At 38.7% G+C, this 24764-nt stretch overlaps 1 protein-coding gene across 3 annotated transcripts in view; it reads right to left on the reverse strand.

Moving 5' to 3' along the window:
* The window catches only part of PCGF3 (polycomb group ring finger 3), a 54890-nt gene that overhangs the window by 21264 nt on the left and 8862 nt on the right, over positions 1 to 24764 (reverse strand). Inside the window, exons 2-3 of one of the 3 annotated variants that reach the window (XM_032674782.1) lie at positions 7608 to 7650; positions 465 to 582 (exon numbers count right to left, since the gene is read on the reverse strand). In XM_032674782.1, the coding sequence (XP_032530673.1) occupies positions 465 to 573 (109 nt within the window). In that variant the 5' untranslated portion in view covers positions 574 to 582; positions 7608 to 7650. Of the gene's footprint in view, positions 1 to 464; positions 583 to 4287; positions 4414 to 7607; positions 7651 to 24764 lie in introns of those variants that run through there. The other 2 variants (XM_032674783.1, XM_032674784.1) reach the window with 2 other exon arrangements.

The raw sequence follows: 24764 nt of genomic DNA on the forward strand, positions 1-24764 counted from the left end.
ACACCTATCCTATCCCAGTATTTTGGAACACAAGCGTATTTCTAGGGTACAACACAAAATACTATTCTTTATCCAGAAACTACGGCTGCTTTCTGCAGAGGAACAGGAGAGTGAGAGACACTGTGAAGGTTCCAGGTAGAGAATATATGCTATGTCAACTGTGACAGAAAAGTAGGTATTCCACATTCCTTTAGCAGGAAGACAGACTGCATTTGTAAATGCTTACATTACCACTAATTGTGTATGGCTTCAAGTTTGTGCAATACAGCTTTAATGTTCCCTTCATTTGCTTTGATAAAGAAGCAAATAATCTGTTAAAGAACAGCAGTGTCTAGCAAAGCACAAGCTATTCTGGATGATGCACAATAGATTTTTTAAATTTCAACTCAAAAGCACTACAACATGTTGCATATCAAATTAAAAAAAAAAAAAGGTAACTTTAACTTAATTATACTTCTACTTACAAGTATGTAAGCATTCTGTTACAGTAGTAGCATCAATCAGGTATCCATTGCACAGACGACAGGTTATATGGGCATTAATGTCCCAAAGCTTAATCTTTCTTGTTAGCATCTTTGGTGCCTGCAGAAAAGACACATCATAAAGTAACATAAAGCTGTAGTGACAAGGTAAAAGTTACTTAAGAATAAACCATCAGCTGGCATTAACCCTAAAGCTTTTATACAGCTTTACACTCATGTAACTTACGTGCGTGTGCACATACACGCACACAATGACAGCACTAACTTCTATGTCACTTCACAGAAATGAAACAATGTAAACCCCACGCTATTTTGCAGGTCAGTATTTCAACAGCATAGAAAACAGTGTTATTGATAAGTTCCTTTACCAACCAAGGGACCTGGATTTAAGGTGAAGCCCTATTATTCTTTAAGTAATTTAAGTCATCACGTTCAGTCTTGTAATAGTGAAAACCTCACAAAAACATGGGGAGAGAAAATCCTCAAAGCAATTTCAGAATCAAAAGTGTTTTGACAACTGAAAAGTCAAAATAACTAGGTCTGATTTGGCATATTATATTTAACCACACTTTTAAGTGTTTGCCTTGTGTCAGTATGGTTAGACCACAATTTTGAATCCGTCTCTCAATAATGGATCTGAGAAGTTAACCTTTTGAAATTCCTTTATTTAAACACAAGTAAATTAAAAGTTACGTCGCAGATTAAAATAATTTCATTGGCCAAGCTGCAGTTTATTGTACTAAGAAACTGGAATTAGACAGTTTTCATTTCTTTTGAGCGTGGGATGGCATAATCACCTTTAAAAGGAAGAAATATCAGACATTAAAAATGAAACAGCTCATTTAACTTTTTTTTGCAGCAATTTCAATTGCTTATTGAGAAAAAACCACATAAAGCCCATGTCTTAACAAATAAACTCTTATCTTTTAAATACAGCTATGTTTTTTTAAAATATACTGAAAATTGTACTGTTACTAGAATGTTGGCAGTATTCTAGTTAATTAACAGAGCAGGCTAAACTTGCTTACAAGCTACTACCTTTGGTTCCCACACTGCAGAATTCACCAAATTACACTGTTTTCCATTAAACTGATTTTACTGGCCCTGAGTCACAAATACTGGTTTTCATCTAGCTTAGTTTGGAAAACATTTCAGAATTCAAATGGTAACACACGTTCCCCAAATTTCACATAGAAATATTGTAACAAGATTGTTTGATCTTTGTCATCTTCATTTTCTATGTTCAATGAAGTGGTACTAAGCAAACAGAACTATCAAAAGGCAAACTTCCACACCCATCTGCTGAAAAGTACTTTATATTCCACTATAAACTATGGGAAAGCATATCCAACACCCACACGTTCAAATCTGCATTGTCCTATACAAAAAAGACTAGGAAGACTTCCAGTTCTCATGGCTAAGAACAAGTGATGGGGGGGGAAAAAAAAAAATCAAACTTATTTTACGGTATTTGAGATTTATTTATTAAGCTAGTGACTAGTCATTACAGAAGAATGAAAGAGCAGCTTGGTTTTGCAGTACACAAAATAGGTCAGGATTTATGCTTGGAAACTGAATTACTTCTCTAAATTGTATTCTATAGATTTATTTCTAACCATCTGAAAACCAGACACATATTAAATCCTTGCAAGTTAGTGCATGAGGTCACCAGGTAAAAGCTACTGGATGAGGCAGGTACCTTTCTGTGGCACAGATGAAGAGCCTTCAACATCAATCTTTTAAGAGAGTTCTGGAGATGGCTTAAAACTACCAGTTAAATAGAAAGTCAGCAACATTAGAAAACACAATCCATGACAGGCAAATGAGAAATTAACCTCCACGGATACTTAAAAAGGCTGTATTAATACAACTCAAGTTACTTCTGTAGGCACAAATTCAGAAGAAAATGTTCAGGATCACAACAGACTGAATCCAAACTCTAAGGCAGAAGAGCCAAAGATACTACAGTGAAATGTGAAACAGGGAAATTATTTATTTTCTAGAAAAAGCACGACAATTTTTCCTCGTTATAGTAGACACAAGCACTGCCTCTAGAAGAACCATCAACAAATAAAAACCAGTTCAGATGGGGTATGATATTATGAGAACAGTGAATGAACCACATGATGAAGAAGATAAAAATAATACAAAATAGTAATAAACCCCATCGTGCTAGAAAAAGAAAAAAAGCTAGCAAGGATAATACACATTTCACCAACTGAATGGGATTTTTCCAGTACATTTTGGTACTGGTAAAATTAATGTCTTCTAGAACACCTAGAGCAAGCCTGTCAAATCAAACTTATGAAAATGCCATACACCTTTCAAGAAGGACGGAAAAGCCCTCTCCTTATATGTTTAAAGAAGTGAAAATGAGAACTATTGGAATAAGCAACACAAAAGGAACAGGTTTTTCCAGAGCAGAAGACACTACAGTTTCAAAACACGATAAAACCTACAGTAGGAGATTTCTCCAGAAGCCTGTCCCATGCTGCTGCGTTGCAGCTGCTAAAACATGAGAAGCATCTCTTCTCTGCTCATGCAGAGGTCCAACATGGTAGCTTCAACACAGCTTGAATCTCCAACAAGCAATTCGACTTTTTAAGGTCTGTAAGCAAACTGTCAGTGTCAGACCTTGTTTTAGCCTGCATCTTGTGCAGTTGTGACCCACGCCCCTTAGTCTCAAGAAAAAGAAGACAATTAGAATGTCTCACTTGCTTTTCCAAACAGTTACCTGTTACAATAGGACTTGTTAAAAATTGAAAAATTAAGAAAAATAAAACTTAAAAAAAACCCCAAACCAGACCAGTTCATATGTATACAGAAAGGCAGAGATAAGCTCACAACAAAATGGTGTTATTACCAAGATGTCTGTTCAGTTAGACAGCATATTTAAATACTCATACTTTGCAGAACACTTGTTGCTTTCTAGAGGGAAACACAAAAAATTTTAGCAGAACTAGTGAAATATATAAAGAAAAAATGGAAAGACTAATGTTACAGCCTCATATAAGAAATTAAATTCATTAATCACAGCAACAAATTAAAACCATAAAGTAATTCCACATTATGCAAAGTAATTCCACATTTATCACCTGCCTGTTCTGTATCACTTCAGAAGAAATGGAACGTAATTGCAAATTTCACCACCAACTATTTTTTTTCTCGTTATTATTGCATTTGAAAATTATACAGTCATACTATGAAATGCAAAGCTAAGCTACCATTCACAACGTTTAAGAAGAAACTCTCCATGTGGGTAGATGGCTAATACAGGATGTATTTCATGTTCCTGTCTGGACCACACCAACTATCTGCTGAGATATTCTATTTGAACCACATATCTGCTCTTGGGAAGGAGTCCCAACATTCCCATGTTCCTACAGCCTACTGCCAAACAAAAGTTAAATGCCACTTTTATCATATAAGACAGCCAAGTTCTTATCACCCCACCAAAAAACCCCCACACCAAACATACATTTCAAGTAACCATATACACTCTAAAGGACACTGCTGTAGGGGAAAAAAACAGGGATTAGATCTGGAGATTAGAAGCAAGCAGAAGTCACAAAAAACTTCCAAGACATGAATGCTGACAAGTATATCATAAATGATGTGTCAAGTCCTATTTCTATGTCATCTTAACTCCATCTTAACTGTCTTATAGACTGTTATTTCAACATTATTAGTACAATAATGAATTAAAAAAAATTTATTAAATATTTTTAGACTTTACATCAGTCCAATCACCCTGAAAATGTCAGTTGAAATACTGAGTTTATCAAATAAGCAACTAAAAACCTACTTACTTTTTTTTAACTGCTGGCCTCCCAGGAATACGAGAAGACCTCTCTCTTGAGAAGAATCTCAGTATCCTTCAGACGTCTCAGCATCTGTTTTTGTTATTTAGGTAGCACTCTCAAGGAGCTACTTTTACCAGATTAACATGTAATAACATAAAGAAAGAAAGAAAAGCATGTTTACCAGGTACTGGATTCCTCTGAACAACTGTGAATGAAGTGACATCCTTCTGCTTAGACTACTGACATGCACATGCTATTAATCCATATCAGTAATCTCATACTAATTAGAACAAAACAGCAAGACTACACAACATCCAAAACATCAAGTTTGACTAAGAACCACCCAACCTACCTGTCTATTTTCTAGACAAATACACATCTCCCTTAAACACTTTCCCTTTGAAAACGGGAATGAGATTTTTTTTTCAAATCTGAACTCCAGGTGGTCTCCACAGAACTAATCTTCCCATTTCTCAAGCTATGATGAAAAGAAAGCTAAAAATGAATCTAACCCCAAACAGAAAAACAACAAAAGTCGAAAAGTCCATCTCTGAACACACATTCCCAAGCAACCTTGTAACTTAAGAGCATGAACTGTTCAGGCATATGGACAAGGCCTTGAGCCACCTGGTCTGACCTCAGCTTACTCTGCTTTAACCAACTGGATTACACAGAATAACTTGAGTTGGAAGAGACCCACAAGGATCATCAAATCCAGCTCCTGGCCCTGCACAGGACATCCCCAACAATCCCACCATGTGTCTTTGAGCATCGTCCAAATTCTTCTTGAACTCTGTCAGGCTTGGTGCCATAACCACTTCCCTGGGGAGCCTGTTACAGTGCTCAACCACCCTCTGGGTGAAGAACCTTCCCCCAGTATCTAACCTGAATGTCCCCTGGCACAGCTTCATGCCTCAGGTCCCGCTGCTTGTTACCAGACATGATCTCCTGATGTCTTTTCCAACCCAAATTATTGTATGAACCTATAAACTTACTACACTATCACACTACTTTAGCCTATCCATGTCATACATAAGCTGAACTTGTTACTATTTTGACTATCTCAACTGTTACCCAGTCATAATCACAGATCAACGAAGTCAGTATGAGCTCAACATCTAAAATTGGTTGCTTTAAAAAGAAAACTCGCAGAATCAGGCTCATGTTAAAGCCACACACACACCAGCTTGAAGGAATAACAGGAGGAGATGGTAAGTTTACTTTTCCAAAGCACAAGCTAGGCTGATGTCTTCTTCCCTAAAAATTTTTTACAAAACCAAAACAAAAATGCATCTCCAAATTGAGACTTCCTTTTTTTACAGAGACTTTATAAACTCACCAGGTTGTGCAGGATTTAGCATGAATAGCAAGCCTCTTGAACCTGCCATTAAATCTCCATGCCTGTTAGTGGACAACAGAAATGTCGGACCTTGATTTAGTTTTTAGAGGGTCAAAGCCAGGAAAGGAAAATCTGTATGACACAGAATCCCATGAGTTCTTCTAAACAGATTTACCTGCTCAAACAGTAACCTACAACAGCAAGCAATCTCCAACTTGTAAGAACTGCAGATAACTTTGAGACTTTAAATTCACTGACTGAACAGTGACATTTGATTAAAAAAAACTTAAAGGGTCTTACTCTATACCTAGCCAACAAGTGAACACTTGAGCCAAAGCACAATCCTCCTCCCTCAAAACAGGTTGTGGAATAGGAAGAAGTTGTTCCTCAATTCTATAGTCACAAAACACTTCTCAACTCAACAAGTGCTGTTTAAAAACACCCAACCGACCAAAAAAAAAAGCCCACCCCAAAAAAGACACACCACAACACAACAAAACATAGAAACCTGAGCCTCAAATGTTTTTATAGAAAATGTAAAGTGCAAAAAAAGCATCCCATCAGCAGGTTACATAAATTCACAGGATGATGCCATGGATGTAATGGAGTAACCTCTCCAAGCTGCTCTAATCCAGCCTTGCACTCAAAGCAGGACCACGTAAATTGAGTTACTGTGACATACTCCCACTCCACTCAGAAAACCTTCAAGAAAGGAAACTCCACAGCCTCTCTGGGCAACCTGTTCCAGGGTCTGACCACCCTCATTGGCACAAATGCTCCTACTGTCTCATAGAAATGTCCTGAATTGCAACTTGGTACAATGCCTCTCATCCTACAAGAGTGCACCTCTAGGAACAGGGTAGCACCATCATCCTGATTTCCATCCACAGGCTGTGTTGAAAATAGCAATAATAAAGTCATCCCTGACTCTTAGCATCTCTTTCTTTAGGAGTTTGTAAATACTGCACAAAAACCAGCAACACCAAAATCTCAATCAATAGCTGAAGAGCCACTTTTAACCCAAGTTGTTAGCACTTCATCCTGGGAACTGTTTTAGAGTCAGAACAAAACGAATCAGCGCTGTACTGCTCTTTAGAGAAGCCAGAACCCTTCTTAAGTGCCTAAGAAAGAATTAAGAGGTCCTGTTTAAAAAAAAAAAATTAAAAGGGGAACCTTGAAAAGACTGGGTCAGACCAAATTTTTCTCTTACAAAGACAAAGCCTACTTTTCTAAGATCTGCCACTTAGGAACCCTGAAACGGATGGCAGACCTGGTAGAAGAATTCCATTTTGAAGAGACTGTTTTCTTAACAGCTGCCAAGCAACGAATTACTCAGAAACAATACACCAACAATGGAGAGAGAAGAGGCAGTTTCCTTAAGTGCTGGAACATGAAACCCCAAAAAAACCCACAGGAAATGTTCCAAACATTCAGCTAGTATGAAAAAAAAAATCATAATTTGCAAAAATATTAGTATTTCTTCATATTGGTTCCAGCTGACACTATTTTAAATCACACTGCTGGCATGGTGTCAGCTTCTTACTGTCTGCTGAGTCTTATATTACACTGAAGGGAAGTGGGTGAAGACAACTACAAAAGCATGTGGACTATATTCCCTATTAAAAAAAACAAGTGAACAAAAGAAATCCACACAGAGAGTCAGGAGAGGCTGGAAGGGGATATGCACATGTCAGAAAGTCAACTCATTTTGTTCATGCTTCATCCACCTCATCCACTAAGGTAGTTATCAAGATTATCCAGCAAAAAGTAATGTATTACAGGTCTCTCTACTAAAATGGTGTCACCAGTAAGACAACCCTGCATATCTCTGTAGAAGCTTTCACCTTTCAGACAGATTTCAGCGCTGAAAACTATTATTCATGCAAGATTACAGAGAGGACCAGCAGAGGGACTCCTCAAAAGTATGGCCTTATCATTTATATAGACACTAGTCTGGAATATTTTGGCCTACATGAGGCATACCTCTTAAAACAGCATTTCTTTTCAGAGTCTGCCATCCAGAGACCTGAAAAGACAGAAAAATAGTCTGAAAGTTAACATCCAAAATTCCTCGAAATACAGCTGCCACAAAGAAATACTTAGCTCACTAAATTCACCTAAAATTATTTAGGTGTCTATACTAATTTAAGGTTAACTGTGGGGCAGAGGCACTTGCGAGCAAGAAAAGGGGAAAAAGACTGTCAAAATTAGATCCTCAGGGGAAAAAAAGGGAGAAAAGAGATATAGTGTCCTATGAAAGAACACACTTAGACAAGGAAAAATCACTCAAAAAACTAAGGAATCCTGTCACCATGTGATTGCAAAATGAAAAGAAATTACTTATCTTCACAAATGACAGGGAAAATAACCAAATAAATAAATTGTGCTTTGAAGCACAATTTATGGACTAGACAGTGATTAGTCTGCAAGAAAAGAAAATATTTTGGATTGAAAATCCACAGCCAGATGAGCAGTATTCTTAGTTTTCAAGCTATATTTGCAAGTAATCTGCTCTTTGTACCTTAATCTTCCAAAAATACTTTCAAGGAAATAATTCATGTTTCCAGAATCTCTAGACATTTTCCAGAATAAAATTATGTTTAAAAAAAAAATAGTAAAAAAGAACACCTTCATCCCCTGGCTAAAGGTGACACAATCTCACATGAATAGTTAAGTTTGACGGAAGAAGAAATTTTTCTTATTGATCCAATACAGGGAACGTTCAGATGTTACAGAAACAGGTAAAGAGTACTACCTGTTTCATCTTCCTGCTCCAAAAAATCAAAGGTGTATCCCGTAGTCACTGATTTTGCTGTTACGCTGGTAATGGAATTATAAATACAATGACACAACAAGATACTAATGACAGCACCAGACAAGAACTTCAGGACAAGTAAAAATCTCTTAGCAATTCCACTGTGAATTTCTTTGACTGCATTCAAAGAAATAAATTTCTATTAACTGAAAGCAGTGCAGAGTTGCACAGGATGCTCTTTTGTTGGAACCCACAAAAAAAAAATCCTCATTGAGGATGGAAAGCCTTGCACACAGACAGTAGAATAAACTCCATAAGGCTTTTTTGCAGCAAAATGTGGAGATCAGAGCAGTCAGTGACACTGCTTCTGAAGAAAGCAACTCAGAGGCATATCCCTGTTCCAAAAGCACATCGCAGCAAAAATTCGAGCAATAGTCTTCCAAAAGGAGTTGTCTCCCCTCACTGCTACTTGAAGAGGACAAGGCTACACTTCGATTAATCTGGAAGAAGAAACTGGCATTCAATTCGTGAGGAAAAAAAACCTAAACGAGTTGGTCCTAAATCATCACCATATTCTTCATACTCTGGTTAAAGCAGGACAGTGATGCGCTAAAAAAGCTAAAGACAGGCAAATTCAGTTCATTTTTATATACAGATGGTTGATGGAGACTGGGCAAGTAGATCGTTCTACTGATCCTGATCCACACTTGTTACTGTGCACACTAACAGAATTGAGTACTAATATTTTCTTGAAAGGATTGCTCAAGAGCTGTGACTGCTCTTGACAACTTGTCAGATCACCAGCCACTTAGAAAAGAAAACAGTGACTTCAAACACATTAGCAATGAGAACGTTGCCCTGGGTTTAGGAAAATGCAATACCAGAAGTAATCTATCTTTCAGACTGAGTTTTAAAATATTGTTAACTCCCACAAAACTCTTTCATGTTGTGTTTGCAAAGCACTGCTTAATAAAAGAAATTACTAGAAACAAACCTTTCTGTTGAGCAGAAAGAAATAGATTAAAGATTAAATTCGGTCTAGCAAGCCAAGTTGTGAGTGCATGTACAGCCTTTTATGACTTAATACAACAGCATAATTACATTCTTTTAGTGTCCAGCCAGCAATTTCTCACATCTCAATGGAGTTGTTTTTTTTTTCATTCCTGGCAATGTATTAACACCACCAGATGGCACCAGTGTCCTAACTTCAATAAAGCAGGTATGTATCTTAATAACTGAAAACACACAAAAAAAGAAATGGAAAACACACATTCACCAGCAGTGCTGCCCATAGAGATTCCCAGATCCCACGGTGTCCCTGGCAGCCAGCCGAACTCACTGGGTCACCCTGACAGCCAGCTCATCCCCTGGTCTGCCCCTTGCAGATGCACACACACCTGGCCACTTCACCTGTCCTGGCTGGCTTGGCTGGCTCTTCAGTAATAACACTCACTCGCTGTAATTGCTGCCACTGTGGACACACAGGCCTCTGTCCTACCCCCCTGTCTGGCACTTGGTTTCACTCACTCCAGTCTCTGCAGTTACTGGCAGTCGAGAACAGTCCCTCCTACATGCAGCTGCACTCCAGCTGCATAACAACCTAGACCCTTATTTGCTCCAGTTCCTGGCCCCACAGATACATGGGCTCCAGTGACCTGAGGTCCCACTCCTGTTGGTGGCTGTTCAGTCCACTGGTGCCTGCCTCTCCAGCTGCTGGCACCCTGGGCCACCTGAGTCACAGTCTGACTCGCAGTTGTTGCCCCTCAGGCCCCTGGTCCCAGACACACCTGCACACAGAACAGAGCACCCCTCACCCTCAAAGGAAAGGCGTTTAAGAAGGTAAAAGAGATGGCACAGATCATACACTAGGCACAGCCAGTTACATGTACTGACTAGCCAACTATCTACACATGCCTGACCTAAATCCCCTCACCCCTCTTTACCCATGTTTATTCCAGCCCAAGTTACCTGCCTGCCACAACTGGTGTGGTTAACAGCCTGACTTTTATGACCAATCATTCTCCACAGAGTTTCTAGCCAGTTACAGCCCAATGTCAATTCCTTCATAATCGCAATTTTAAAACAGAGTTGTAAGTTAATGTTATTAAAGATCAATGAATCATAGAATAATTAAGGTTGGAAAGGACCTTAATGAGTCCAACCATTTGCCCTAACACTGCCAAGCCCACTAAACCATGTCCCCAGCTGTCATGTTTATATGTCTTTTAAATGCCTCCTGGGTTTGCGACTCCACCACTGCCCCGGGTAGCCTGGTCCAATGCCTGATCACTCTTTCACAAAGAAATTTTTCCTCATATCCAATCTAAACCTCACCTGTCACTGTCTGAGGCCATTTCCTCTTTTTCTGTCACTTGCTACTTGGCAAAAGAGGCCAAACCCCACCTGCCTACAACCTCCTTTCAGGCAGTTGTAGAGAGCAATAATGTCCCCACGCAGTCTCCCCTTCTCCAGGTTGAACAACCCCAGCTCCTTCAGCTGCTCCTCATTAGACTTGTGCTCCAGACCCTTCACCAGCTCCACTGCCCTTCTTTGGACACGCTCCAGCACCTCAATGTCCTTTTTGAATAGAAGGGCCCAGAACTGGACACAGAACTTGAGGTAAGGCCTCACCAGTGCCAAATACAGAGGGACAATCCCTGCCATGGTCCTGCTGGCCACAGTATTGCTGATCCAGGCCAGGATGCCACTGGCCTTCTTGGCCACCTGGGCACACTGCTGGCTCATGTTCAGCTGCTGCTGACCAGCACCCCCAGGTCCTTCTCTGCTGGGCAGCCACTCTGCCCCCAGCCTGTGGTACTGCACGGGGCTGTTCTGGCCCAGGTGCAGGACCTGACTTTTGGCTTTATTGAACCTCATACCATTGGTCTCTGCCCATCGATCCATCCCGCCCAGATCCCTCTGCAGAGAATTCCTGCTCTCCAGCAGATCTACACTCCCACCCAACTTGATGCTGTTTGCAAACTGACTGAAGGTGCAATTGATCCCCTGGTACAGGTCATCGATAAAGGTATTAAACTGAACCAGCCCCAGTGCTGAGCCCTTGGGAACACCACCTGTGACTGATGCCAGCTGGATTTAATTCCATTCCCCATCACCTTCTAGGCTTGGCCACCCGGCCAGCTTTTTACCCAGCAAAGAGTACACCTGCCCAAGCCATGACCAGCCAGTTTCTCCAGAAGAATGCTGTGGGAAACAGTGTCAAAGGCTCTACTGAAGTCCACATAAACAACATCCACAGCCTTTCCCTCACCCACTAAGCAGGTCACCTTGTCACTGAAGGAGATCAGGTCAGTCAATCAAGATTAAAAACTAGAACATTACAAGGCCTATATAATGCAGTCATCAGAATGTACTTAATCATTCATGAAGGGACTAGAAAGTCACCATACTTTCCTAGAGCAAGCTAATATCAGCACCTATTTTGTTTTTACATATCCCAATACTTGGGGTTTTGGTTTGGGTTTTTTTTGAAGGTGGGGAGGAGGCGGAGGTGGGTGGGGATGCTGGGATATTTCACCATTCCCTAAAAATGAGAAGTTTTCTTTAGAGGATATAACTTCATAAAATGCAGGCAAGTTATTGATTTCTCCCCAGTATCTTGAATTATCAGAGGCTTGTGTCAGAGGTACTGTCTCCTGGCATTAAGAACACTGCCTACAAAACACATTCACAAAATCTGAGTCACATAACCAAGCAAAAGGAAAGGTGGAAAGAGAACAACTGCACCAGTACCTAAAGCTCTAGACTGCTATCACATTTTTCACCTTGAAATATTCCCAAAGTCTGTGTCTATTTGTTTAAAGCACAGTTTTGAAGAAACAGCAAATAAAACAAACAAAAAAAAAATAACAAGGACCAAAAAACCACGTTATTTTGTAGACAGTAAGTAAAAGCATCAAGACGGACATCTTAAAGTTTTTAATTCGTACAAGAGTATTACTATACCCACAAGAATACTAGACAAAAAAAATTAAACCCCCAAAGCTTATAATCCTAGTTTTAAAGTGACCATGTGAGCTGGTAACTGAAATGGCTGCTTTGGTCTTGTTGTTTTGTTTTGTTTTTCCATTTCGAGCCTTGGTTCCATAACTAGACAAATGAGTGAGATGTTTCTTCTCTCCCTCCCTGCAACCACCTGGCAAACTAAAAAAGATCTCTCTGAATACTTCTGTAGTAAAATTTCTTACACATAGTAAGTATAACTTGATCTTCAATATTGTTCCCCAAGAGACTGCTTCAGTGATGAGCTTTATGCTAGACAGATTCTTAAGTTAGAAATTCTTACTATTCACTAGACATTTCACACTGCTCTTATATTTTTAAACAATTTATTCACGATCAAAAGACAAAGAGTAGACAAGCCAAGTGAAATATGAATAATGTAATCTTCGGCCAACTTATTTGAAATTAAATTTGTTATGCTGTTTTAGAGAATTTGGATCATTACTAATGGTAAGGCAATAAAAAACAAAGAGGAGTCTTCAGTATCACACCACTTTCATGAAAACACCCTCTGAAAATGACCATGTAGTATTTATTTCTTTAATCTAGTACATTCAAGAGTACTTAGCTCTTTTTTGAGGACACCTGACTAACAGGTTAAAGAGAAACTCCTTGGGGTGTAGTCGTAGCATTACTAATAGTCGCACTAGGGTGGCTTAAGAAATGTTCACCCCAAAGCAAAACACATTCACTTTTACAGTTCAGTGTAAAGGAAAAGACAGCACTGTTAACAAATGACATGTAAAAACAGACACAGGTTTGAGATAAAGTAGAAGCAATAGTCAGGGCATAGTAGAATTAAATCTACCCACTTACTCTTTACCCACAGCACATACTTATTTTTTTATGGTACAATGAGAGATTGATGTACCTGATATTTTCCATAAAACGCCTGTTTTTCTGTCCACAAAAAAAAAATGAAATATGCCCTGCAACAAATGGTCAAAACAGCCAAAATTTCTGCCCTAGATGTCATTAGTAAAAGACACAGTGAGGGAAAAAAAGGATTTCAGTATGGCAGGAGAAATAACAATGGAGTTGAAGTAAACTGAGTGACTCAAAACTGGGCCCTACACCCCTCATACAAATTCTGATAACATTTTCTGTCATTTTCTGTTGAAGAAAGAAATGAGGAACATCAAGCTCCACCTCCTCCCAGATGTTAACAGGAATTAACTTTCTTTAAAAATTCACAAAACGTAACTACTTTTAAAATGATAAATATATTGAAAGTAAATCAAAACAAAAACCCACAAAATCATCACCACCAACAAAAAAAAGAGCCATTTAATCTCAGTTTGGCAACTAATCTTAAAACTCTCAGTTACTAGACGTGTGTTTAATACCAGGGCTGGATACAAAGACATTTTAATATAAGGTTTTATTTAAATATTTTCTCTTATATATTGCTTAGATTTGGGGTTTTCATTAAAATTGACTGTCTTAGAGTTCTGAACAAACTATTTGTTAAATTTTAGCTAGAAATGGTTGCACAATAGATCCCTCAATGTCTGCAGCCAGAGACAAATAAAAGTACCCAAATTATCAATTAGTTTTCTTCTTTAACTTTTCAACTGACAACAGATGCTTACAAAGCACAAAATTAAGGAAGAGATATTGAAAATTCAGTAAATAATTAACTGTTATTTCTCTAATAAAATCAACTAAAGGCAATAAACACCTCTTTGTTAGTAAAATGGCAAAAGAGAGTTGTAATATGCAGTATATTACCCTACTTTAAAAACACATCTACATCTTTACCTTTCCAATAAGGTAATAGAACATTGCAAAGAAGATGGACATCATCCCTGCATTGAGACTCATTTCATTTTTGACACATGTTGAGTTTTATTAGATTCACTGTAGATTTGAACTCATAGTCGCCATGACTTAGCAGTATAAAATAAAAACCCCCATGGACAGTGCCTTCCATCCAAACATTAACAAGATTTACTGCAGCTATAATCAGACAGAGATTAACCCAGAATGTATCAGGGGTCAACTTCAATAGACACAGCCTGGTCTGCTGTCAGTGCGATTTTGTAAACCACTGGTAAAGCATCTTCTGGAACAATATTCAATTCCAGATGAACACATTAAGGAAGAATTGCATGAAAGTGGACCAAGTACCAGAAAGAGTTATCACCATTGGAAGGACACAGCCTGTGAATGAAAAAGCTCCTCTGTCTTTCCTACATTCACCTACCACATCCTGGGCTGAGAGGGCTTATGACTGCTACTTATAAGATAAGGAGAAAACAGTTATTTAAAAATATGTGATGTAAAGAAAACCCAGGCACAAACTATCTAAGAATTATGTTTAGGAGGGCTTTAGAAAAACGTCCCCAAATATGTGTAATAGTCTAACACTTCACATAACGTAGAAATGTAATCACGCACCTTGTTTACTTACTTAAGAGACAGTGGGAGATGGTGGAAACAAAAGCAAAGTTAACTACATGATCCAGACAGAGCTTCAGGCTTTTACAATTTCTCTAAGATGCTGCCCCTGATACAGCAAGGTCACCGCAAACTTGGGAAAATGACAATAAATGTGTTTTTTCTTCTGCCAACTCCAGATCAACAAATGGAAACAATGTCATACCCTCAACTCTTTGATCTGCAGCACAACCATTATTAAATCCCCCTCGTAAACACCACCTGTAACCTCTCAAAGTCTTTGTTACAGAAGCCCACTACAGAGTTTTGTTGCAGGACTATGTCGTGAAGAAAGAAAATGACAGTGCATTTACAATGTACAAATGGGAATTGAAAAGAGGACAGAAATTAACCACCCTGCATCGTTACAGAGAGCTGGAGACAGATTTTGGCATTAGCTGCCTTCAGCTCTGAAGGCAAAAGCAGACATAGTGCAAAGAAATTCAAGACTAAGGTTCTCCTGACGTCAAGCAACAATGATTAAAAATTGCTTTCACTAATAAGCATAAAGCATCAATACTAAATCAGAGCTGGCATTTTTAAAGGTTCTGTTTAGGAAGAAGAGTAATAAGAGTGAAAAATAAGAGAATGGCAGATTTTTAAAGTAAGAAACGTGTACATACACACTAAATGCAACCTGGCCTACTTACTTGATTGCTTCCCACCTACCATCACAACTGTCAGCCCCAGTCTGTTATTCCCCATATCCCTCCTCCTCCACTTTTTCCACTGCCTCAACATTTCTTACAGTCAGATAAGGGATAAATATGTATTACATCCACACAAAACATACTGGAAGTGTAATTAAGGAAGGGATCACATTCCCATATTTCAGCAATAGGAAGATTTTCAAGTGGCAACAGATGGCAGGCATCTCTTATCAGAAATAAAACTTGATAATGAACATAAAGGAATACATGATATGAGAATTTTTTATAGGTACTTTCAGTTTTCTTTCAGAGTATTAATTTAAAAAGCTACTTTAAGTGCAGTTATAGTGACCTACCTTGAGCTTATAAGTTACAATACAAATTTCATTGTAAAATGATGTCTATCTTCAAGTCAATACTTAAAAGTTATTGAAACTAACCCAGAAGACTGCTGCTATGTTACAAATGAAGGACTTAAAAAAAAAAAAAAAAAAAAGAGCTGGATACTGGCAAAAACATCCTAGAGAAAGAAACATAAATTATAAAAATCATGTATTCCTGTAACTTGCCAAACATGTAGAAAACAGAAGATTAATCCAGTTCTCAGAGTGCTTTCAGAGAGGCTATTTTTTTTCTATTAGTTTACTGAAGTGTATTAAAATATTAGGGTTTGGTGGGGGGTTGTTTGTTTATGTGGTGGTTTGCTTTTTTGTCTCCAAGCAGCCACCTCAAAAGCAGCACACTACAGTCATAAATTGTCTTGGTCTTACTTATTAACACCATAAAGCCAGCCTGTAAATTTCAAAAAAGGGAAAAGAAAGTGATTAAACTTTTCTAGGTCTCTTGAATGGCATTTGAAATGACAGTAAACGTACCGGTACAAAAATACAGGGACATTCAGTGTTACAAATTTCTTATCATTTAAGACACCCTTGTCCTACATCGACTTCTTCTACATCAGGCACTAGGGGGCACAGAGCTAGCCAGTCAAATTTCAGATGCAAGAAGACTCTGAAGCACATTAGCAGGAGGCTCTAATCACTCTGGATCAGAATTCCAAACTTTTGAACTGTACTGAAGTTCTGCGTCTTGGTGGGAAACGTGTCTGGCAGAGGATCTGCAATGAGCAGCATGTCTGGAGACCTGCAGACTGTGAGCATATGAGGTGGCCCTATAGCAATAGCATGGGAACTTTTCGGTTTCGTTGTACCTGCAGCACCAGCTGCTAAGGGAAATGGGATTTTCTCTTTTTTCAACTCCAGCCTTCTCCATCATTCACTCCTTTTAAGCTCTGAGACAAGTAATGTAGTGGGCAGAGTAGGAGTCAGCAGCACAAAAGCAGAGGGAAGGGAAAGGGCGAGACAAAAAGAGTTCGAAAACAATAAAACACTTTTAGAACTTGGTGTCTTGCACTGGTTTTAGCTGCTCTACTTGTACTCAGTATCACTGAAATTAGGGCTGTGTACTTAACTATAATGTCAGTTTATTACACTATTAAGCCCACTTAGAAATAGGACGAAATTTTATTACCAAGAATTTTATGCCCATCTTTTGCACACCCCAACAAACTAAATACCATCTCGGAGAAAAAGGTATTGAATATAAAGAATCACAGGACAAAGAATTATCTTTTGTAACTTTTGCACTCATATGTTAATAAGAAGGGCAGAGTTTTTAAAACTCCCTTGACTGCCGCGTTCAAACCTCTACAGTCTGTATTTAAGTTTAGCCAGTACCTCGCCCTCCACAGGAACCATTTTCACACAGATGCTTTCACTAACAGCAAGCATTACACATACCTATCAGAAATCATGTTATGGTAATGTAAACCATTTCCATTTCATGCTGGTAGAGCTTAGGCAGCTGCAGCACAAGTAGAGAAGAACTACAGCATGAAAACACTGCCCCAAAGCAGATGTTTCATTTAACAATAGAAAACCTAAAGGAATCTGACACATTCGTAATATAATCCAACTAGAAAAGGTGATTTAATGGTCTCAAAGTGCTAAAATATCAACATTATTATTCTTCATTTTTATTTTGGGGAATCTTTTTAAATCAAATGGACTTACTACTGTATGTGGTCTATTGTATAATACTTGTATGTGCACAAAGTTCTTCTATATAGATTAGTAAGGCATACATTTAAAATACAATTTAGTTAGTGAAACTTTTGTTTGGAAAAACTTTTAGAGATTACATTGTCAGTAAATTTCCTTGCAAGAAAAGAATTCTGTTGCACTTTACATTAGAAAATGTATTTCCTTAACTGCCACCTAGCTGTCTTGATTAGCAGAACTTTAGAATTTCATCACTATACTGTACAAAGCAGCTCTTAATAAGGTCTCATTAAAACATCTTCCAGACAGGTAATGCTGTTTCAAGGCTTAGGGATGCTTTGGGAATGACTCATAAATCTGCAGATGGTCTTCTGCTGGACTGCTAAATCCATTTATTCTCAGGAAGGTTAACGGAGAACTTGAGAATGCCCAAGGCAAGAGGATGCACTGCACAGTGAAAAACTGAACTTTGTTTGGCAGTAACACACCATTAGCTTGGCTCCACAGCCTGTGAAACCACTTCCTTCAAAACTCTTAAGTAAGGTCCATTCCACACACCTCTTCCAATTAAAATACAGTTGTTCATATCGTGAGTTGGTCATGACAGGGTCTTGACATAGTTCTTAAAAGAAACTAACAAATACTAGGGCACAGAAGAGTATCTGTGCAAAGAAGTTAACATTTTCTGCAAGTCAGCTTGAATGAAAATGTCTGACTGGCCAGATTTTATCCTACTAAACGTTTTTGCCATTTCTGACAAAAAAATCACTAGCTTAATTACATTCAAATTACTCTTTACATTCTGTTGTTTTCTTTATTTAGTGCTGAGGGTAAAAGATCATTTCCAATCAACATGCATTTACAACCATTGATAAAACTGGGAAGAGGTCTTAAAAGTGTCAAAGGTTTTAGAAGTCTTTAAAAACATTATAAAAACATAGCATTATAGCAGGAGCGAGCTTCATTTCATTAATGAACATCACTAAGATCTTCTCTAAATACAATCTGGCTCATTAGCAGAAATCAAAATCACTGCTAGGGGCAGACGGCTTTTGAAGAAAAGACTGCTCTTGAGTGCTATCCCAGAGTAAGTCTTGACAAAATGGTATAGACACATTTGTCATACACTGGAATAGTATGTTCCGACATCCTCCTTGTTGAGAATTTAGAAACCTAATTTACAAGTCATTAAAGGAGCACTTCATTTCACATGGACCAAAAGGAGACTAAGAGATTCTTGACTTCCAGTGATTTAAGTGTGAGATCAAAACCAGCCCTGAGTCTCATGAAGAAGAAAGTTCTTTAGAACCAAACCTTCAGTGAGACTCTACTATCTGAACCCACATAATTTCCTTGAATGTTTAACATCCATGCATTTCAGAGAAAGTAATTTAAGGTCTTAACCACAGCTGAAACAGACTGTAGTTTTCCTCACAAAGTCTTCTGCAGAACAGATGGGCAACTCAAAACACCAAGTGGCTTTCAGTTGTCATTTGAACTGATGGTGTACATTTGCACTGATTGGTCCATGACTCCATCCATGCAAGGTACCAAGGGCTTGAAAGGTTCACCACAAAGAACTGTGGTCCTGTGCCACCAGCTCTTAAAAAACTTCAAGCTTTTGTGATCTTCACTTTCCTTCTTCCCCTTATATATGCATATTTTAACTTTCATTGTTGAAAAATCTTAATCCTACAATGAACACATCTAGTTACATAAAATGTTAAATGCAATTCTAGAACCCAAGAAATCAACAACAGAGACAAGGAAAATGTGTATCCTTAGTAAGTAACTGTATCATAACCTGAGTACTAGGATTTTTGTATCTTCATCTGAAGTAGTTACAGATCTCTACCAGAAATAACAATTTTCCCTATTAGCTACTTATGAAAAAGAGAGGAAAAAATCTTCATGTAACACAATTCCTCTTGTTATTTATGAAAAGGCCTTTAAAAATTCAGGTTTTCAGTCACCTGACTCTACATATTGGTCCAGATACATTGGCACAGCAGTAAAACAGTAGCTGTCAAAATGGAAATCTGTACTGAGAAGCCAGATGCTAACAGCAGGTAAGAAATAGAAAGGTGCTACGATTCAGCTGAATGCACATTTTACCAGCAATCCCTTTTTAACGTTCCTATGTAGTTTACGCCCAGATAACAGTTAACCTGATGGTTAACTAACCCAAGCAAAACTTAAAGATTTGGAAGGACCTGAAAAATTACATGTCCATTACTTTGGTTAAAACAATTCAGTGACCAAAGCTTTACAACTTCACGGATTTATCCAATAATTGCCTCCGTGCTAATACAACAAAGGATGAGGAAATGTTGCTAGAACTGTCCCATAACTTGCAAATGGTTAGCAAGTATTCTGTATTGTTTCTGGATTCAAATGTATGGATAGTAACTTACATAAAGTTAGCTACCCACGTACCATACAGCTCTAATGATAAGGAGCCTTGCAAAGTCATTCTTTTGTTCCTGAAACCCCGGGAGGGCTTTAAGATGCGCTCTGCTCACACCTTTCCCATTGTTCTAACGTTCAGCTCTTTAAGACACAAATTGCAGCAATGATACAACAGTTACTCAGTCTCCTTTGAACCAGCTGCTGCAGCCTTCTTACCTCCGACACAATCCTCACCTCTGCAAATATGAAAACAAACCTGACAGCCTGCATTATTTACTTAGCATTAACAGTATATTTAACGGAATATTAATCAATAGAGCACAAAAGCTGTTTTTATTTCTACCAAAACCTGTTCAGTCCTCCATATCTTCCAGTATTTGATTCCCTCAAGACCTCTTAACTTGAAGTCTTGAAACTTCAGTTTTGAAAACACTTTTCATGCTTTTTCCTCTCTCAAACGAAATACAATTGTCAAAGTGAAAACATGGAGGAAGGGTCACAAAAATGCAACGCAAAATCAAGACCATGTGATCTGCGAATTGCAGGTGTCAAAACAAAAGCACCAGAGTCTTTGTGCTGGTTTTGGCTGGGGTAGAGTTAATTTTCTTCACAGTGTCTAGTATGGGGCTGTGCTTTGGATTTGTGCTGAACACAGGGTTGATCATATAGAGATGTAATTGTTATTGCTGAGCAGGGCTTACACTGGGCCAAGGCCTTTTCTGCTTTTGTACTGTAGCACCGGGGAGGAAGTTGAGGCTACATGGGAGGTTGGGAGAGGACACAGCCAGGACAGGTGACCCCAACTGACCAAAGAGATATTCCAGACCATGTGACATCTTTCTCAATATATAACGTGGGGGGAAGAAGGAGGAAGGTGGGGGAGGATGTTTAGAGTGATGGTGTTTGTCTTCCCCAGTAACCATTACACATGATGGGGCCCTGCTCTCCTGGAGCTGGCTGAACACCTGCCTGCACGTGGGAAGCAGTGAATTCATTCCTTGTTTTGCTTTGTTTGTGTATGTGGTTTTTGCTTTCCTTATTAAACTGTGTTTATCTCAACCCACAAATTTTCTAGTGTTTGCCCTTCCGATTCTCTCTCCCACCCTGCAGGTGGGGAAGTGAGAGTGGCTGCCTGGGGCTTGGTTGCTGGCTCGGCTTAAACCAGGACAGTCCTTTTTTGCACTCACTGTCAGGCAAAAAGGGCTCAAGATAATGACGGATTTGATTGGGATGTACTAGATTGAATTTACAGCTGTTAGTGCTGTTTAGCTAGTAATCAGCAGGCTCCTGTGCTTGCCATGGGGCTGGCTTTCCTGTCTGTACACTAAGAGTCTGGTGTTTGTTATTGGCTGCTTTTTGCCTTTGCTGCTTGCTGTACTGCTGTACAGCTGATCACCTCACTGAATTGTGCCAGGGAATGTTCTGACAACAGCCATGGCAATGCCCCTGGGCTGGCAGGTGGCCAGAGTGTTGCTGATGTTTTGTGCTGCTGTACTGGACAGGCTGGAACTTTGGTCTGCACTTGAGCTGAAGGGACTGCGACACTTGAATGAGTCCAATGGAAGAGATATCCACCTGCAGCCCACGGAGGACCCCATGCTGGAGAAGCCAGATGCCTGAAGGAGGATGTGACTCCATGCTTCTCATGGTAAGTCTTTCATTCAGATACCATTCATTACATGTGACAAACTTCCCTTGAAAGACAGTGGACAGTCACTCACAGTGCTGAAGGCCCAAAAGGCATTTCCATCAACTGCAACTGAGCTGCAGAACTATCCAGAAACTGCGAGACTCTCTATTCCTCAGCTCTGCAAAAAACCCTCAGGGCCCTCTGTCCTCTGCGGAATCAAGGGCAATGAATAAGCTCCTGTCAACCCTACAAAAGCAGAGGAAAACCAGCAACCTGGACAAATCAAGCTTGGCAGAACTCTCCTTTTCTCCCTTTGTACTCGTGTCAACTGCACTCTAAGTACAGCCCCCAATGTAAACAGCACTTAAAATGAAGACTGCCATTAGAGTGCCATTAGAGTGCCATTAGAGTGCCATTAGAGTGCCATTAGAGTGACAAAAGCATGTAAACTACTAGTAGAAGAAGGAATAGTTGAGAGGAATTAGGAAAGAAATTAACACATTAACAGGTAATAGAAAGTGAAAAAACAGTAGTTTGAACAAAGGAGGATTGTAAAGACAGGGCAAAAAACCCCAACTCACCCAATAAGCACAAAAAACCATTCCTCCAATACAGTAAAACTCTAGCTTTTTAAGTTCTGAACTTATTTTGACATGCTGACCATACCACTCTTATCATAATAAATCAGAATAGGAACATAAAGAGCAGCACTAAACTACTGATATTCTAACTCAGCCATAACAGTTTTTTACCTTTTCAACTTTTCAGCAATTAGGTGCTTTATCCATTAGAAACACCAGAAGGCACAGAGGTTTGAAAGTATCTTCTACCAAAACACAGAAGACACTGATAACTAGATTTCATTGGCCATGTCCCTCCCATTTCATATGTTTTGAATTTGTCTTAATATGTTTGCATTTGGGATCAGTCCCACTTCAAGATGGAAAGATTCCACTCATGCTTGTGGCAGGCTTAATGAAATTATGATGGAGACATGAGACTGGCATCTCTGAAGTTTCCTTAAGCTGCTACCTGTGGTCATGTAAAACAACTATTACACTTTCGAGCCTGAATTACTTCAGTCAATGACTGAAGATTGCTCCAACATTCCAGTTCAAAATGCTTCACAATATTTTCAGCAGAATAACAGTGTTTGAAAACTTGTAGAAAGAATTATACCTTTAAAGCCATCACATTCCATTTATTTTCATTTTCTTGTCTCCATTAGATCTACTGTTCTGCACACATGTAGGAATGGAGGGAAGACGTTAAATGTCTAGCAAACGAAAACATGCATTATCTTCCACAATGAAATGACAGTTCACAGAAAAAACATCTGCAATTAGCAAACCTTTTCCTGTTTTGTTGGATTTTGTTTTGGAGGTTTGTTTTGTCTTGTTTCAGGTTGTTGGTTTCTTTGTGGTTCTGTTTTTATGTTTCGCTGTCAATGTTGCAGTAAGGGAAGACTTCCAAAGTTTATGCAGTGAAAAAAACCATCTTAACAGCTAATCAAATAATGTGTCACAGTTCAAGAAAACCTCACAGTACATATGGAATATCATTCAATCGTCCTAAACTTTGCATCAAAGTAATTCTTAACAGGTAGTTCTGCAAACTCTAACCAAAAAGTAGAGCAACACCATTACAACATCACTGTCTTGTCTGTCAGTGTCCTAATACTGCAACATGTTTAGGGGACAAGGACTTCAGACAGAAAAATCCAATGGACAACAACAGCATCAGAGACTTCAGCACTTACGACCAAATTCTTTGCTGTGACCTGATCAATGCTGTGACATGACGTTTGCTGGTTTATTTAAAACAGTAGGCAGGAGCTGAAAGGTCTAAATTATTAAGGCAACAAAATAATTTCGCCAAGAGGCTAGTTTCATTTGTGAAAGGGCCTCGACAACCTCACTTCTGCAGTGTTAGAAATGACAAGCTGCAACTGTCCACACCCCTTGCTGGAGAAGGCCACCTTGAAGCTAAAATTCCTTACACATCAGGTGATTATTTTAACAGTACAGAATATTAGCATAAATCACTGATGAAGGCAACTTTATAGTAGTACAGGCTTAATGTAGCAGAAGAGCAATGAAAAAACTCTTTGGGGAAAAAAGGCAGGTGTAATGAGAGCTAGATCCACCAACTTTCCTGACAGACAAAATTCTCAACTGTTATTCTTACAGCATACATTAGTAAGATCTCTCAAAATGATAGTCTGTACTCAAATTCAGTAAAGTTAGTTTTAGTCCATAACCAAGTTGAAGACATGCTCTGCGTTTAGACCTCTGCACAAAGGTCTTTAGAATCCCTTAAAACAAGGCACTGATGTCGGCTTTTACAGGCAATGTTAGTGAAAATAAATAAGTTGAAACAGAAAACAAATTGCTAATCAGCTAGCTCTTGCCAACTTCAAGTACAAAAGACAGCACTAACAGAAAAGTGAAACAAAGTAATAGACTTAACGAAAAATAAAATCTGTAGAAGAATGGAACAGTGGACCAGCTTCTTGGTTTTTTTGTAGAAGAGACACCTCGTGGAAAACCAGTATGAAAGCAGACAAATAACAACTCAATGGCTTTTATGCTGCTGCAAGGAGTCATGACAGCATTTCACATGGACATAATGATTCTGTGATATACTCTAGAACTTTTCTACTCCACAGTAGAAGATCAGAAAGCAGCAAATTACAAAGAAAGCAGCGTCTTCTATTAACTAAAGCTCTTTATATTTACCTTTGACTCATTCTGTATGAAAAAGTATCTGTCATTAGAAACATAACCGAACTTAGAGTGATCAAAGAATTGATGATTAGCATTCAAAGAGAGAGCTGTTACCAACAAAACTGTTCAGTCACACATTGATACAAACTACTCAAAAACTGCAAAAAGAAAATATTCTCTGAAAAGGCTCAGCCTTAACAGGGTCTGACAGTCCATGCAAGGTATAAGTAAATAAACAAACACCATCTCTGCTACTTATCATAATAATTGTATTCCAGGTATACTTTAAGTCTCCCCATAGGAAGTTTTAAAAGCAAAATCACTTTCATAGACCCTTATTGCTTCCTACAACAAATTTCAAACACTAGATGGATGTGTGACATGCAGTAAAAAGAGAAGAAAGTCCTTCAGTGCAGAATATTAACTGCTGCAGCCTGCTAGTAGCCTC

The sequence above is a fragment of the Chiroxiphia lanceolata genome, chromosome Z (assembly GCF_009829145.1).
Source record: "Chiroxiphia lanceolata isolate bChiLan1 chromosome Z, bChiLan1.pri, whole genome shotgun sequence".
In the NCBI taxonomy this organism is placed as follows: domain Eukaryota; kingdom Metazoa; phylum Chordata; class Aves; order Passeriformes; family Pipridae; genus Chiroxiphia; species Chiroxiphia lanceolata.